The sequence below is a fragment of the Bombus vosnesenskii genome, unplaced genomic scaffold (genome assembly GCF_011952255.1).
Source record: "Bombus vosnesenskii isolate JDL3184/JDL3185 unplaced genomic scaffold, Bvos_JDL3184-5_v1.1 scf7180000013285, whole genome shotgun sequence".
In the NCBI taxonomy this organism is placed as follows: domain Eukaryota; kingdom Metazoa; phylum Arthropoda; class Insecta; order Hymenoptera; family Apidae; genus Bombus; species Bombus vosnesenskii.
This window is the reverse complement of record NW_022882938.1, coordinates 3,690,644-3,707,332: the sequence shown is the minus strand read 5'-3', so window position 1 is coordinate 3,707,332 and position 16,689 is coordinate 3,690,644. Positions and strand designations below refer to the sequence as shown.

Genomic DNA, 16,689 nt, shown 5'->3' with positions numbered 1-16,689 from the left:
AGAAAGAGAGAGCGTATCTCTCGCGATCGAACGCGTGTGTGCGTGAAAGAACGTACCCACCTACTGTGTACTCTTGTTTTAAGCGTGCGTGATCGTGCATACTCGTCGCAACGAGAGCGAATAAGAGGAAACGTAAAGATTCGGCGAGAGCGAGCGAGATAAAATATAGAGGAAGATCCTCGTCCGTGCAAGGAAAATTAAACGAGGATAGAAAGTGGGAATGAGAGAGAAATATGCAAAGAAGAGCGAGTAGAAAGGAGATGGAAGATGTGAGGGCTGCAAGTGGTCGATCGACCAATCGGTGGCCGCTCACACTAAAGCTCTGCGCACACTTCTGCGCATCCGTGTGATCGAGCAAGTAAAGTACATGCTCTCTTGTAATTATGATCCCTTGCTATTGTGTGCGCCGGAGTAGGAGTACTGGTGCGCACGCTCGACCAAGCACGGCCAATAATCACGATGGAACTAAGGGGGAAAGTTGGCCACGCTTAAGAGGCGGAGTCACATTCGCACGGACCATTGGCGAGAGCAGTGCACCGTGAGCGAGCCCGGTTTACGCCTCTTCATTGTGGTCTTTTGCCACGCGTTCATTGTCTTATTCTACTTCTCCCTTGTTGATGACTCGAATGCGTTGTATATATACCATTTCGGTCGAACTACGCTTGACACTTTCTACTCGCGAATTATCCGTCCTGACTGTTGCAGGGTAAGAGAGCGTTGTACGAGAAAGTTTGCAAGCTAATTCTGATACATTTGCCTTTAGGTGTTTTTTTTTAGTTCTTTGGATTTTTTCTTCGGATCTTTATGCGATATAGAAAGTAACCTTAATGGCGTGAGATAAATAATAAAATATAGTTTCTTTCTATAAATTTCACTTTTAACGTAAGCATCCTAATTTTTGGTTTTGAGATAAATAACTGACCGATGATAAATAATGGGTCTCCGTGAATAATGTGGCTCTCTACTCTGCATTGCACCGCTATCTATCATCGTTTTAGCAAAACACGTCCTCCATGCAAAACGAAAGTTACCATTTCTCGATCATATATTCTTCTGAACTGTAAAAATTACTAGTTGTCTTTGGTCTTCAGTCTTAACTTCGAAAGTTTGAGAGACACCGCTTTCCAAAGCATAATGCAGGTTAGGTTAGGGTTAGGTGCAGTATAAACAATCACAAAACGTTGTGAAATTGACGAGCTCATTTTATACCTTGAAATAATTGTAGTTCTAGATATTTCTTTAATTCGTTACAATGGACGATGTATATAAATTTTATAATAGAAATGCATCAGCGAAAGTGCATATAAAAGAGTATTTTAATGACTATCGGAAACTGATCGATTGTTTTATACCTATGAAAAGAGCTGAAGATAATTTGATGGAAATGATGGGAGTTCAGCTTACAGAGGAAGAAATGTCCACGTTAACAGAATATTGCAGGTTTTTCAACATCTGTAAACTTCGATCTTTCAAAGTTGTTCTACGATAATATAAAACAATTATTTTTAGCGTTGATAATTTGACAGTGGAAGGAGAAGTTCCAAAATTAATTAATAATAGAAAAATAAGAAAAAAAGAGGTGTTTGATGCTCAAGAACCACCAAAAGATGTACAGTTACAAACTATTCAAAGTCTAAGGCAAAGGTTAAAACAAAACTTCAAAAAGCCTACTTATAAATACCTAAGTGAATTGTTCGTAGTAAGTATCTAGTTTGAAATGGAAATGAAAAGAAATATGTTTTGTATACAATTACTATTTTTTCTTTCCCTCAGAATTATAGAAAGGTAGAAGCAACAAATGAAATGTATGCTGTTCCTGGTTATGATACTCTTATATTTGTTAGAATTTACTATCCTTTTCTGCACCGTGGAAAAAGTGCACCAAAGACGGAATGTGGTACATTGTTACGATTACATAATGTTATAGCGATACTAGGTTCTCAAACACTTGCTCAATTACGGGATAAAATATCATGTATTGCTGATTTCAGTATTTCTAGAGAATGTAGCAATAACTTGGACAATGCGATAGGACCTATGGCAAAAGTAATTTATTCTTTCTTAATATTTAGTTAGATGCACTGCATTTGTAATTTATAGTATTTTTCATGACTTTAGGATGTTTACAAATCAGGATTCTTTTTTATTGAAGATACTTTCTATAATGATATGAGGTGTCCCACAAATGTTGACTACAGTAAGGTAATCATCAATTGGGCACAAAGAAGACCAAAATTAGGACCTTTTAAAACTGCTACAATGGAAGATTGTACGCTGGATTCATTGTGCGTAAGATTTGGATTCCCATGGGTGTACAAGCACCAAGGTGGTTGTGAACATTTAATTGTGTTTAGCGATGCTAGGTAATTTTATTGTGTCATATATAAACTTCTAATTTTGAAATAGATTTACCTTTTTTGACCTCGTTTTACTTTCCTACTATTTTCAGGTTTATTAACTGTGATGATGAATTAGCGATATCCGCGTATCCAAGAATAGTTAGATTAAGACCTACATCTTCCAAATTTTGTATGATATGTGGTATCTTCACTGTTCAATGGATTACAATGGAACATGAAAGAATACCGCACAATCCTTGTTATTTTTGTGATATTTGTTTTAAGTCTTATAACTATATTAACGGTAAAAAGGTCGGCGAATTTAAAGCGTACGCATATCCACGAAATATTGAAGCCGTGAAGGGAAAAATAGAAATATAAATGTACCGAACTCCATCTGTTTGCATCAAAAAATAGATTATTTTATTAACGTTTTCAGAGAATATAGCTTTCTCAAATTCTCCTTTGCACTATTTAATTCTGGTTTGAACTCTAATGCTTTCTTATACATATCTTCTGCTTCATTGAGTTTATTCCATCTATGATACAGTACACCCAAATTCGTATAAAACATAGCATCTTTAGGATTCCTTGATATTGCATTCTTAAAATACACTTCCGCTTCCACAAAATTTCCTGCTTTCCCCAATATGTTTGCGATATTGAAATGAATAGATGCATCATCCGGTATATATCGTAAAGCTTGATTTGCTACTTTTAGAGCATCTTCTCGCATACCTAAATCATCAAGAAGTAATACCATATTGGTCCATGCTCTTCTGTGCGTATTTCTTTGTTTCGTAGCAGATTCCCAGGCTTTCAATGCTTTATCATAATTTTTCTGCTCCAAATACTATAAACACAGTCACTTAGAATTTCCGTATTTACTTTCTTTAAGGTTTTGATTAATATTACTAACCAGCACACCCAAATTATAAAAGCAGTCAGGATATTTGCTTCTATAAGTCAAAGCAGTCAAGTAACTTTTTTCCGATTCTTCGTATCGTTTTAATGCCGATAAAACAATGCCTAAATTCATCCATGCTGTGGCAAAGTCCTCCCTAAAAAATGACAACTTAGTAGCACTGCATTTTCAATAGGCAATTTCAACCAAGACGATTAAGTAATTGGACATATATACATACACACAATTAGACTTACTGTAACTCAATAGCTCGCTTAAACAACGTCTCTGCTTCTAAATACCTTCCTTGATCTTTGAGCAAATTTCCGAGGTTGTTCATAGCTTGAGCATACGTGGGATTTAGTCTACTTAATACATATTAAAGTTATTTTACGTTTGAGAGATTTATTTTATTTCTGTAGTCTTTTATACCTCAAAGCTTCCTCGTATTCGTATTGCGCTAATGTAGAGTTTCCGGCATCAGCCGCATTTTTCGCAATATTATAGTGTACTTTTGCATTTAATGGACAAACATGTAATGCTGATCGGAATAAAGTAGTTTCAGTTCTCCATTGGTCACTTCTTATCCACGATTTCACAAAGAACAACGAAATTAAAGCTACATATGATAATAGCAAATATTGCACAGGGACACGGTTATAAAGTTTCTGTAATCCTATAACAACTAAAAGGCAGTAACCAGCAGAGGGAATGTATAGAGTTCTCTCTGCCAAAACGAAACCAACATTAAAAAAGATATTGCTGGCTGGCAAAAATGGAATAACGAGCATTGTCACTCCCATAATCGAGTATCTGCAATACAAAGAAAATTTTCTTATATTTTCATTTTATTGTTCCATAGATTTACGAAGTATATAATTACCTTAAAAATGTATCTTCATAAGAATTAAATATATATACCAACATTGCACCAACTATTAACCAGAACAGAAGAACAAAAAGTATTCTTTTATCATTGAAATTAATTAAGGGTATACAACCCATTGACCAATCAAAGCACAGCCACTCAGGACATATCAATAGCCATATATTCAAACAGTAAACATAATTGTAATTTAATATTCGTAAAAATATATTGTGCATGAATGATGCTGGGTTATCCACAGGTTGAAAGATTGGAGCCTTAAACTCCATTATGCAAAATCTCGAAATTATAAGTATCAAACCAGACGCAAAAAGTATAAAGAGCCTGATTAGTAATTTTTGTTTTTGTTTAATAAAATTCTTCAGTTGCTCACACGAAGGTCTTGATGTAATGAACAAGATTATTTGGAATGGATATAGCTTGTTTACTACTATAATGTCATATATGCAACAAATTCCCTGAAAAAGATGTCATTATTATATTTACACACTAACAGATGGAAAAAATATTTCTTACCACTGCAGTAATTCCTGTTTCTTTGCACAGCATTGCAATTGCAACAGATGTGATACAACCACACATACTGAGCCATCTGTATAATAATCTCCTTGCATAGATTGAATAGTAATAAAATATAATGGATATCCACATAAATAGAGCACACAATAATTCTGCTCTACCTACAATGCCCGAAACCTATGCATTTGCATGAATTAGGAGAACAAAAGGTACATCTTCGATTCTTATAAAAAAAAAGCATATAATTACAATTACATACAGCTTCTGTATGCACTGGATGAACAGCAAACAATGCGGTAGCATAAAACGTAGTACTCCTTTCTTTTGAGTCTATAAGTATATTAAATACTGGTAACATTAATATGGAAACAATGGTATGAAGTATTATATTCACTATGTGATAATCTTGAGCTATCAATTTTTCACGAAGCCAAAAATGTAATCTACAAATAATGCAATTCCCTTAGAAAATATACTTCACACGTTAGTTCTTATTATATAAAAAAACCCAACCTAAAAGATAAGATCGTAAGTGGTCTATACGACTTGTGGCTTTGCTTATATGTCAGTCTTGTACCCCAAAAATCATTTTTAAATATATCCATCAAAGGACTGGTTTGTACATCTTCATTATGTACAATGGCTTCAGAATCATCAAATACAAATTCACCATTATAACTATTAATAAAACACAGAGATAATGTAATGATTATAATTAAGGAAAATGATATTGGAACATCTGTAAAAGTTAGATTATATTAGTATTGTTTAATTTATAAAATACAATACCGTACAGGTATGTACATTAATGTACCTGGTAATTTGGAATTCATTTTTAATGGCATATTGTTTTCCGCTCTAACGAATTCTATCAAATATTCATCTTCAAGTTCTTATATATCTGTTCTTTCTAATTAAAAATTTATTATCTCTGTATCTTTGTCTTCCGTAACAAAACGCCTTGAGAAATTGTGAATTCCTTACTTCTTACCATTTTCATGTCATTTTCAATGTTATCGGTAGGGCGTAAAATACAATTACGCAGACGAGTTTCATAGAATAATAAATAGGTGGCATTTCATATAACTCGTGTCATGTTTCATGTTCTGTAATACCGATTACGAAAACCTTTTACAATCTTGCGCCCTGTGCGATTTATCGTAACGAATCCATACATGTGTATATGGTTACATTATTTGAAATTTATTTCATATCAAAATAATAAAGATAAAAGGGAAGGATAAGAGAGTGAAAAATCGATTTCAGATAATAGTTTTTACCATTCATTTTTATTAACTTGCAAAATTACCTTAATTGTCTACTCATGCACAGATAAAATATATAAATAAAAATGTAGGTAAATAGTGAACGTGAGTCTATTTATCGAGACGGTCTAAGCACGCGTGTGCAAAATTAAACCACAAATTCGAATTTCACATCGAAAAAAAAGAAGAAAATAATAATAATAATAATAATCGTCTTCCTTCCTTTCTTCGAAAAAGACACGAAATCGTGGCATGACGACGCTCGATTTAAGAAATCACGTAACAGATCTATAGAACAGTGATAAACCTATCATAGAATAATGAATAAATATAACAATCGAAAACATGGCCAAATGCAATGACGAATAATATAACCGGACGTTCTCGCCCATCTTCCACGTGTCTTAACTTTCGTTTAATGAAAACTCGATGCGCACTACATTGTCACAACGAAATTTTTACCAAGAGATATGCACATATATATACATATACATACATATATATATATATATTGTAAAAAAAAAATCATAACGAGCTATATAAAAGATACAACTGTAAGTGTTAATAGTTACATCTTTGGACAGTCAACAAAAGCGATCACTCGCGGTGAAAACGGTTCTCTGAATGCGGAAACGCAATAAAGAAATTAAATAACTTCCGTGATAAACGTCAACCTCTTATTTGGGGAGACCTATTTGGATGATCGTTTCCTCATTTTTTTTATTTCTTCAAATGGTCAATAGGAAGCGCTAAATATCCTCCTTTTCTTATCGGAGAGATTCTTTCCTTTTTCTTTTCTCATTTTTTAATGATAGAATATCTAACAATATTTTAAGTTAATAGATAACTCGCCAAATAAAAGATTAGCTATCCTTAAAAAATATTACGTCGATATTTAAGAATTCGATTCTGTAAGAGGTCTTTCTATTGAACACCTACATCACTTTATTTCTCTTTTACTGTTAATCGTGAAAATTCAACGACGTAAAGGAACGTGTGATTCCATCGTGTGATATCGGAAGTTGGTAAACACGAAATCTGAATGAACGATTTTAAAGAATGGTTCTTAAAAGAACCGATTTACGTAATCAAGCGAACACAGGTACGTAACAGTAACAAGAACAATAACCGTGTTTCAGGAGTATCGATAGGATCACAATTCTTTCTAATATAAATATTTCATTTTAAAACGTCTGATCGTTCAAAGATTTTCGATATGTCTTTATTACCATTGCGAATTACTTATGATATATTTTGGTAAATTCTTTGGAAGTATTTCCAAGATGTATTATCGAAAGTGATTATCTGTAATATGGTCCAGTACTCGAGCATCCTTTACGACAAAGAATTTTCCATCAACGTTCGTTCACGTTGCTTGCAATTCAACTCTGTTAATTAACAAATAACACGAAACAGATTTTAAATTAACGCGCCATCTCACGTGGTCTTCGTTATGTGAATTATAGCACACATTTCGACTAGAGTAATATTATATATGTATACGCAGTTAAAATTAAATTTCGGAAACGAAATTAATATATACATTCCAGCAGTCTTGGCGGCTCAAGCGGATCTCGTAAATCAATTGTACCCTGAACATACGAGTACTCTTCGAGTACTTTCACAATCAAACGTAACGATATATCGCTCGTACAATTATCATTTAATGGAACAACAAGTCGTAGAATTCACGCAGAAATAAAATCTCTAATGAGCAATTAATTTAACAGTAACAATTAAAACGTATTTAAGAGATGTTTAAAAAACAAGAGGGTACAACTTCCGTTCTCCAGTGTCGTAAATTAGATTAAGTCGAGCCGCGTTTAAGAATCCATTGCTGTGGCAGTAGACACTTTCAACAAAATTTCACTACACGCTCTTCAATGATCGTCATATATACGTTCTTCATGGTGTTTTCCTAACGAAAAGGAATCTAAAAATAGAATCTCCTTGCATCTGTCAGCGGAGATTTGCATACTTTAAACCACAATAATTCCTTAACAATCATTTAAAAAGTATCTAAACTCTCGGGGCCACTTTATTAACGTAATTAAAAAAAAAAAAAAAAGTATGGAAAGAAGATAAACAATCGATATTCAGAATGCATCGTTTCGAGGAGAACACTATAAAGCAACTTTAACTTAGTTTATAAAAAAAGCTACGTCCACTCAACGTCCAACTGGTAAAGGGAGATCCCAATAAATCCCTTTGAACCTTGAAACAAATGTCACTTATAGATTGAAGGGGACGATGTTCCTATCATTTAGAGCAGCATCTGCGTTTACACAGTTTCTCTGTCTCTTCGTTTTCCTTTCTACCTTCATGCTGAAGATAACAGAACACGTCTCATCTTTGGCTTGTATTCATCATTCTGCAAGAAATGCCTGCAAACACGTGGAAAAGAAACAACAATCGTAGATCGTAGTCTGAGATTTCCAGAAAAAGAATAGGACACACCCACATTACGAATATTATACCGGATCGAATTAGAGGAATATCTTACTGTTACGATCTCGCTCGATCCTTTGAACGTTCTCGTGCGTGCAATACTTTGCGTACAGTGTAACACTATGGCTTACAAGACGATTATATAGGGTAACAGCACCTCTTACTCGCAAATCCAACGACGTCGAATCTTCTAACGTGCAATTTCCAGTTGTTGCAGCCTCGGGCTGAAACTAGGGTGTGTGTTTTTTCGCGGAATTTCATCCCGTTCTCGTCTAAAAAATAATATCCTTCGAACTAGAAAAATTGTAGTCCATCGGGATGAATTTGCTTGAGAACCGACTGATTAAATTGTTTTATATTTCTACAGCTACTGTCAGTTGACTTTCTTATAAATGGCTGCAGCAATTGAAAGACCTGCATTTTTTTCAAGTGACTTTCTCGCGTTAAGTAAAAATAAGGGTCCGTGATTTGCTGTCTATTTACAACGTGAAGTACACAATATGTATATCGTAGAGAGATTGAACAATGACGCTTGCTTATCACACATCGTCGTGCCGTTGCCTGAATCTTCCTCTCGACTACTATTCATAGTTACGGATCGATTCGGTGATATCGAAGCTTCTCCGTTTCAAAGAGGATCGCTCGATACTTCCCTCTTCTTATTTTCTTATCTCAAACGATTAAATATGTCTAGCTTCTAAAAAAGCTTCCTGTTCTGTTTCATTGATACGTTTTAACATTGTTCGATTATACTATCCAGGTAGAAGGTTAAAATCAATCGTTCTCAGATGTCTTTGTACTTGAAAGAAACGATTCTTGCCAGATCACCGAATGGATTCGTATACACAGTTTCGTCGAGAATCGTTTCACCATAATATACGGCTGTTCACAAAAAGATTACACGACACTCCTACTATATGGAAAACAACTACGCGTTTAGACTACTGAATTGCTTCGAGGAAAAAGTCAATTTCCCCCTTCCTTTGCTTTCTCTTCCCGAGGTTGACGTTCGGCTTTCCCATTCCCGTTCAATTATCGCTCTCAGCGTAATCGTCGCTGTCACCACTGTCGTAATATTGGTACCTCGACTGTTGACAGTTGAAATCCAATGGACTGTTCGTAGATAACTCGGGGTATCCTTGGTATTCGGTATCTATACCCTGAAGTACATCCACGGATTCACCGTCCAGAACCTCCAGGTGTTGGGAAAACACGTCTTCCGACATGGAATCGTTTGACCTAGGAAAAATAAACGCCTTTTTTCTTTTTTGCTTTAAATAAATCTTCGATTCTGTCATAGGGCAAAATAATAGGTGAACTATCAGTGATTCAACTACAGCACTTAGTCGATTAAAAAACGATGCAACACAGGTTCATATTTTAGTAGAAGCAAAAATGGCGTCTAAAAAGCATTTGAAATTCAATCCTCGAAATCCACTCTTGGCTTACGAGCATGTAAAGAGTTTCCTTCATTCAGCGATTATAGGAATAAAAATATACAGCTTTTAATAGCGTTAATCGTAGTTTCGAAATATCTCGACCATCTTGCATGAATTAAAATTAATGATATACCGTATGTTCAACCGAGAGCCAGTTAGTATTCGAATAATACGGTACGGATAAAACGGTACGGAGAATAAAAAAAAAAAAAAAAAAAAAAAAAAAAAAAAAAAAAAAAAAAAAAAAAAGAAAGAAATGAAATAAGCGGTTAGCCGACTCTCTAATTAATACATTATGCATACACGAAGGTCGTGCATCACTAGATCATGCAGTTTTTGTTTTGTTTACTTACTGAGCTGCAGATGATGGTTACATTTCATCATCACACAGCCTGCAACAAACGCATAGAGCGCACTATGGTCATTACGGTCACAGTACAAAATGAAATTGTTAGATCCCGCAGCAGGGCATACTGTCTATCTAACGACAACGCATGCCACAATTCGAAAGCTATGACTTTCGTTTCATAGCTTGATATGATAAGCAAGAACTTTCTATGAAACGTCTATTGTACTGCACGCTAGTGTTCGATATTTCTTAACGTTTTAAACGATTCTTTACACGAATCCCTGACTGATTTCATTTTAATGAATACTAATCGCTATTAATAATATCGATGAGTTATATGCTTGATGACGTTAATAGATGATAGTAAAAACAATATTCACGTATCGATTATATGACATAGACGAACCGTGTGTGTAATGTAAGTCGCGCGAAATCAATACTTACATTTGCTCATTCTGTTCGTTACCGCTCTCTTCGGTGACCAACAGTTCATACTCCTCTGCCGCGAATCGGTCCCAATCCGACAGCTGTTGCGAATGAAACAAAAGAAAACATAACGATAACAGATATCAGCGAGGTACTCATAACAACGAGTGTTTCCTGGTAAATTTCATTTTATTTGCATTTGATAATTTCAAGAGCTTTTTACCTCGTGACCATCGGGGTCATGCTCCCTAGCAGATGCAAAGGGATCTCTCTGCTCGTGATCCAGGTACTTCTCGAGGTTGAAGAACGTGTCGAAGAAGATTGAGGTCATCTTGCACTTCTTCAAGTCGCTTAGAGATATCTTTCCCGGCGTCGCTGGTTTGATCATGTCCAACATCTACCAACCAAAAAATTATTAACTTAAAATTATAAACAAAACTACATAATGACGTAATTTTCACTTACTAACCTGACAAAGGCAATCCTCAAAGGGTAACGTTTCCAGTCCAATCGCTTCCATACGATGCAATTGTTCTTCATAAAAATATTCCAGCTCGTACATTGACAAATATCCATCGCCATCGAGATCCATGCATCTATCGATCATCCGAAATGAAATATCTATTGTTCGTACAACGCATCTAGCTTAAACATTACACGTTATACCTGAACCAATATTCAATAGCAGTCGGATGGTTTTTGTCCTCCTCGCTTAACAAGAACCACACGAATTCCGTGTAACTCATTTTATCCTGGGGTTGTTGAACGCCGTTTCCGCTTTTCACGCCACCCCTGGTCACTGCACCGCTGAATATTCTCGCGATCATACGCTTGGAAAGAGCTGTAATACGATCCAACCAAAAATAAGAGAATTCCCTAGCAACGAAACTTACAAAGGATGTTTTTTCTGGAAGAATTTTTCCTCACCGTGATCATTATGCTTTGTGAGATCCGTTTTGTCGATGAAGAGATCGTGATCTCGATCAAGCTCCCAGAATTTGCAGTAGATCACATAGAAATGCTCATAGCTGAAGTAGGCAGTCACTTGATTGATATCCTCCTCGTGTTCGAGGATCGCTATCACCGACAAAAGGTTGCTTCTTCGCAGTTCGGCGACGGAAATTCTTCCGCTCCAGCTTCGATTCACACAATAGAATATCCTGGCGATCACCTGACGTCAAGAATCGTGAAAATCATCAAACAAGATATAAATATAAATTTGTCGCCTTAACTACATCCTCGGTATTGAACGTACAAATACGACGTGCAAATACAGAAGCCGGTTAAATAGAAAAAAAATCTGAAAGATTCCATTTAAGTGGCTGATGTGAAATCGAGTAAAAAAACAGCGCAACGTTCGCTCGTTAAAATGATTTTCCAATGACCAGAAGCGCGCGTGATAATTGCTCGAGGCGAGCACGATCATCTTGAATAATTCAAGACGATCCACGTTGCGTAAACTACGGTCCATCTTCCGTGGAATCTTTTTTTTCTTTTCCCTCTATCTTTGCCTGCATTGAGAGAAATATCCAGCAAATATTTATCGCGCGAATACGAACCGTGTGTACGTAGCGTGAATGGAACTCAGTAGCTTCTTTGAGGAAAGTTAAACCGGGATGAGTCTCGACTACGTCTTGTACCAATGGGATCAAATCCTCTGGTAGTATATTGTTCCTCTGGCCCCGGGTTGTGATTCGGATAAACTTGCTTGCCGCGTCATGGTAGGTGTTCGACAGTCTATAAATAATCAATCCCACGACATTCATTAAACTTACCGAATTAGAGAACAATTCTTTCGAATTAAAGCGCTCGAATATCTCGATTCATTTTTCAGATGTGTTTATTGACTTTTATAAGGTGTATGTTATAGCATACTCTTTCCAAAACTCGAGGAACGCGTTCATCTCAACGTAGCCGGTCTGATCTCCTCCGGCGGCAAGGAAAAGCGGCACCTTCCAATAGAGCGGCAAGTCGCATGCCTGCAAGACAAATCATAGCCTTTGTATGCAGCTGTTCTAACCATGGAACGTTAGAGTTACGACTTTCCCACGTGAAATCGTTGCCCACGTGAGAGAATACGCGAATGGTCAAGATCAAATCTCGGCTCGAATCTCTGTATTAAACCGAAGAACGAGTAAACGAGAAAGAACGTTATCCTTGCGACTTTTAACAAGTTTCAACGGTCGTTTTACCTTGGTGATAGCGTGAAATTGGGCTCGAGATGCACGATGACCAGGAAGAGTTTGGAAAGCAGCGGTGATCCTCGCGATAGTTGCCTCTACTTGCGACAACGGCAGAGGTTTCCCTCCGGGAAAGTAAAATCTGCAATAGAAATTTCGTTTTCGTTATCCTTAATCGAATAGTTCAACGGTTATTGTATCGCATACGGTTTGGATCAACGTTTACCGTGGTATGTGAACGTTTCTGTTCGCTTTCACGTGCCTCTGGAGTGTCGTGTGCGGTGGCAAGCTCTTTTGCTGTGTCTTGTCTTTCGCGTACGTCTAGAACCAACAAGCATCGTTCCGACCAGACTGATTGGGACCGTGAAAAGTAGCAAAATCGCAGCCTACGTTCGTCTATATATATTCGCTTAGTATACGATCGATCGTTATTTGAACATGGTTACGATTTTGCACCGTGTATTTAGTGATATTATTCGCAACGAACCCGTAATTAGAATTACTCAACTCTGCTGCGTTCTTCGAATTACATTTTCCACGGTTAGAAAATTTCTTAAGTCGGAGCCGAATAATTTTGCATCGTGTGCTGAAGTTTCTTTCGTTCCATAAAACATGAAAATTCAAGAATCGCAGCAGGGTTAATCTCGTAATGCAGCATAAAGTTCTCGAAACATGTTGGAGAAGCTAAATTGGCTTTATTTCCTCCAGTTAATTTCCTTCGTTACATAACTTGGTTTATGTCGCGTGTTACAAACAAAGGACACGGCAAGCCACGATCCTGATCTCATTATATTGTTCGAGCTTCCGGTTACGTTGGATCGATGCGGTTCTCCAAGGTGTCTAATCGATCGTCGTCGACGAGTCGGAATAATTCTATGCTTCTTCGAAAGCGCCGTTCCGAGGCGAAGGTATCGGCGTACCAAGGACACGACATCCTGTTACGCGACGCCAAGGATCCGAAGAATGCAAAGAGGCCGGCCAACGCGGCTAATGCATCGCCTCGCCCATGTGACTATGGTTACATCACGAGTCTCCTCCTATATACGCTGTTGTTTCCAACATCACGGTCAAGAGACGACAGGATCTTTCGGTTCATCGCATGTTAGGTGTCGATCGTTAAACACTGTACATCCTTTCCTTTGCTTCATTTCAAATATTTGCTTTTTTTCCAAGAAAGAACGGGAAGAATGGAGATTTTACAAAGTTTGCTCAACGAAGGTATCGAAGATAAGAGATGTCAATGATCGCCAGAAATAGTGGCAAGGCTAACGACAGCAGCGGTAATAATAGACGCGAGAAAAAAATACTGCGAGTAATAAAAATAGCGGTAGAGCTTCTTCGATGGAATCCGTTTAAGGAAGATCAATAATGCACGCCCGTTCCACCAGGCGAATATAAGGCAACGTCCGCTCGAGTGACCGAACGATAATCAACGATAGTCCCAGATCGAACGTATCGAGGGGATAAGACTCGGGGGAACCTAACTTGGAATGAAAATAGACCTAACGTAAGAGTTGCTATTCACGAGCGAAAGTTAACAAGTGGGAAAGCAACGAAATTGGAATATAAAGCAGATATAGTATAGATAGTTATAGTATAAACAACGAATCGATAGTTATCGATAACCGAAGACGCGAATCGTTGTGAAATCCTGGAACAGACCGGGTCCATGTCCCATGACATTGGGGCAGATTAGGCAAAACGACTGGTACAATTATCGCAGTCTCATGTTTGGCACGGTTCGCTGTCTGACACACGGGATACCGTCAATCAGCGTTCCAATTGACATAGCGAATTCGGCTACGCCTCCCGATCGAATCCTCGCTCTGCCAACCGGCCAAGGACCACTCGTTTCGATACCGAATACTTGACCTTCACCGTTCGACCGATGCTGCGGTATTTACATTCGATTTTGTTGCCCATCGGTGCTTTAATTCATGGAAGAGGAGGATGCCGAGTTCGTAAACATATTTTAAATTAATTGGACCGCGGCTCTGACGATGAAAGAGAGTGGCAGTTTCATCGAGGTCCTGATTCAATCAGATATTCTTGCGAGGATCGTACAGAAAGTTGAAGAGAACTGCGCAGAGAAATGCGCCAGCCAGGGAACCTAATTCGTTGATTGGATTCATCGAGAGCTCTATCCTTAAGAGGGGAATAGTTTGTTCTACCATTTTAACCTTCTAAATGTGCGAATTTAAATATCTAAAGTTCGATATTAAACTTAAGTATTCGAATCTGCATGGTTGCAATTATATGTTCGAGTTTAAACGTAAAACCTGTACGTCGTTAAAGATATTTCATATCGAAACGTTTCCTTCCTGGTTCCCATTATCCTAACGAGTGTCGCTTGTAGTTGGTCACAGTGAACTTTCCTGGCTTGAGAGTCCGCTTTTCAGCCATAAGCGGTGATAGAGTCAGCCACGCTCGATTCCAAGGCGACAGACGACGGCCTTTTAAAATCTAGCACGGTATCCAATATGGAGCGGCTACAATGAGTCAGTCAGTCGTCGCAGATATTCGCCGGCGAGAACGATTTCTCGCCGTTAACCCCAAGGGCGCTCGAAACTTTTTCCTATTTTCCTTTGACCGTTGTGCCACCGATCTCACGTCGCCGCTACCCGAGTCTTCACGTTTTTCCATATCGGGCTATATACACACCGGTGATACAACGCGGCGTCACCGATCGCACGTCCTTTCCAATGGGAATTTTAATTACCCGATACCTGGAACCTTACCTAGCCGCGTGATCGCCTTAAGCCGTTCTTCTATCGTTAAATTAATTCCAGCTGGCAATTTCAGCGAAATTACCAATTCCAGTAATCCTATCGTGCGTCGTGACCAACTATATTCTATCGAGTTGTCATTCGTTTCTATATAATAGCCTTGCGAATCATGGACCACCCTGCACGATAAATAACACCAACGTAACGTCATGGGTATTATTTAGCCAAGAGTACAAGACGATAAGCGGTCGAGAGCTGTCCGTTTCCACTTATGGCCATGGTGGTCCGCTTTATTCCTCTTCTCGAGGTCGAATAACATTAATCGTAACGAAAACCGAGCAGTGACTCAGCGGCTCGGCGATCAAACAAACGAGAGACACGCGTCGATTAAATTAATCGAGCCCTCTTCTCTGATATCACGATGAACTGCGTCTTTTAAACTCCATCGACGTATCTTTCTTTTTATTCTTCGTCCTGTTTATGAGTCGTCTTAAACGGTTAATAGCCACGAAAACTGGCGACGAAAACATCGGCTACCACATGGAAAGAGAGACTTCGTTCAAGCATAAGAAAATACATCTGGCATTGAGCAGAGGCAACAAACACCATTGACTTCTGGATACATCCACCAACTTCCATGTTACTTTTTTTTAAACACAACAAATTTTCTTCGAGTCTCCTTTATATCCATCGACGGTGCAACGCGAGGGAATTGCTGCGGCCTCTCTGCTACACATTGCATCCATAAATATCCACGTGTTTCTCGTTTACTTCACACGCACGCTGGAATCCGTGGAATCTTGTTGTTCCCATTGTTACTTTGTGCTGTTTATTACAACGATATCGAGAATTTGCTATCAATTTTCTCGAATCAGCTCGATAATGATCTCGAATTAATTGTAAAAGTCGTAGGCGGAATTGGCAGGAATTTCTCTGACCAAAATCTAGTTTGATCTCAAAGCACATTGAAAAGGTAATAACCGTCTAATAACAATGTCGTAGCCGAGCCCTCGTGCCACGTGCATTGTCTGATCATTCAGCAATGCCATATTGGAGAACCGTGGTTTATCACATGGTGGGTAACTCACGATTAACTCGCTTCTTAACTACCCGAAGAAGATTCGCTGATCAAGCTTAATAGCCTCCGTGATTCTCGATAAATCGTACCAAATAAAGGAAAAAAATTTGGAAAGAGGCGCGTGGTTGGA

General features: G+C 37.8%; 3 protein-coding genes across 7 annotated transcripts in view; 1 reads left to right on the top strand and 2 right to left on the bottom strand.

The window, feature by feature from the left end:
- The first annotated feature begins 1,058 nt into the window (after positions 1-1,058).
- LOC117232166 (snRNA-activating protein complex subunit 3) lies at positions 1,059-2,800 on the top strand. 3 transcript variants are annotated; one of them, XM_033491368.1, is made up of 6 exons: positions 1,059-1,140; positions 1,226-1,440; positions 1,510-1,699; positions 1,774-2,046; positions 2,119-2,363; positions 2,450-2,800. In XM_033491368.1, exons 2-6 carry the CDS (start codon positions 1,253-1,255, stop codon positions 2,718-2,720), a joined length of 1,167 nt encoding a protein of 388 aa, XP_033347259.1. In that variant the 5' UTR covers positions 1,059-1,140; positions 1,226-1,252; the 3' UTR covers positions 2,721-2,800. The 3 variants fall into 3 exon arrangements, with proteins under 3 accessions (XP_033347259.1, XP_033347258.1, XP_033347257.1); XM_033491367.1 differs by having other exon boundaries at positions 1,075-1,156; XM_033491366.1 differs by lacking the exon at positions 1,059-1,140 and having other exon boundaries at positions 1,163-1,440.
- Positions 2,738-5,661, bottom strand: LOC117232165 (protein O-mannosyl-transferase TMTC4-like). Its single transcript, XM_033491364.1, has 9 exons — positions 5,463-5,661; positions 5,162-5,387; positions 4,908-5,091; positions 4,646-4,825; positions 4,127-4,587; positions 3,676-4,056; positions 3,501-3,608; positions 3,259-3,400; positions 2,738-3,192 (listed from the first exon to the last, which is right to left on the bottom strand). Exons 1-9 carry the CDS (start codon positions 5,491-5,493, stop codon positions 2,758-2,760), a joined length of 2,148 nt encoding a protein of 715 aa, XP_033347255.1. The 5' UTR covers positions 5,494-5,661; the 3' UTR covers positions 2,738-2,757.
- Positions 5,662-5,917: 256 nt separating this feature from the next.
- LOC117232200 overlaps positions 5,918-16,689 on the bottom strand; it is a 38,476-nt gene continuing 27,704 nt past the window's right edge. For 2 of the 3 annotated variants that reach the window (XM_033491411.1, XM_033491412.1), the window contains exons 3-12: positions 12,982-13,076; positions 12,768-12,897; positions 12,451-12,554; positions 12,135-12,312; positions 11,503-11,746; positions 11,242-11,416; positions 11,045-11,171; positions 10,799-10,972; positions 10,594-10,676; positions 5,918-9,600 (exon numbers count right to left, since the gene is read on the bottom strand). In XM_033491411.1, the coding sequence (XP_033347302.1) occupies positions 9,390-9,600; positions 10,594-10,676; positions 10,799-10,972; positions 11,045-11,171; positions 11,242-11,416; positions 11,503-11,746; positions 12,135-12,312; positions 12,451-12,554; positions 12,768-12,897; positions 12,982-13,076 (1,521 nt within the window). In that variant the 3' untranslated portion in view covers positions 5,918-9,389. Of the gene's footprint in view, positions 9,601-10,153; positions 10,193-10,593; positions 10,677-10,798; positions 10,973-11,044; positions 11,172-11,241; positions 11,417-11,502; positions 11,747-12,134; positions 12,313-12,450; positions 12,555-12,767; positions 12,898-12,981; positions 13,077-16,689 lie in introns of all 3 variants that reach the window. The other variant, XM_033491414.1, reaches the window with a different exon arrangement.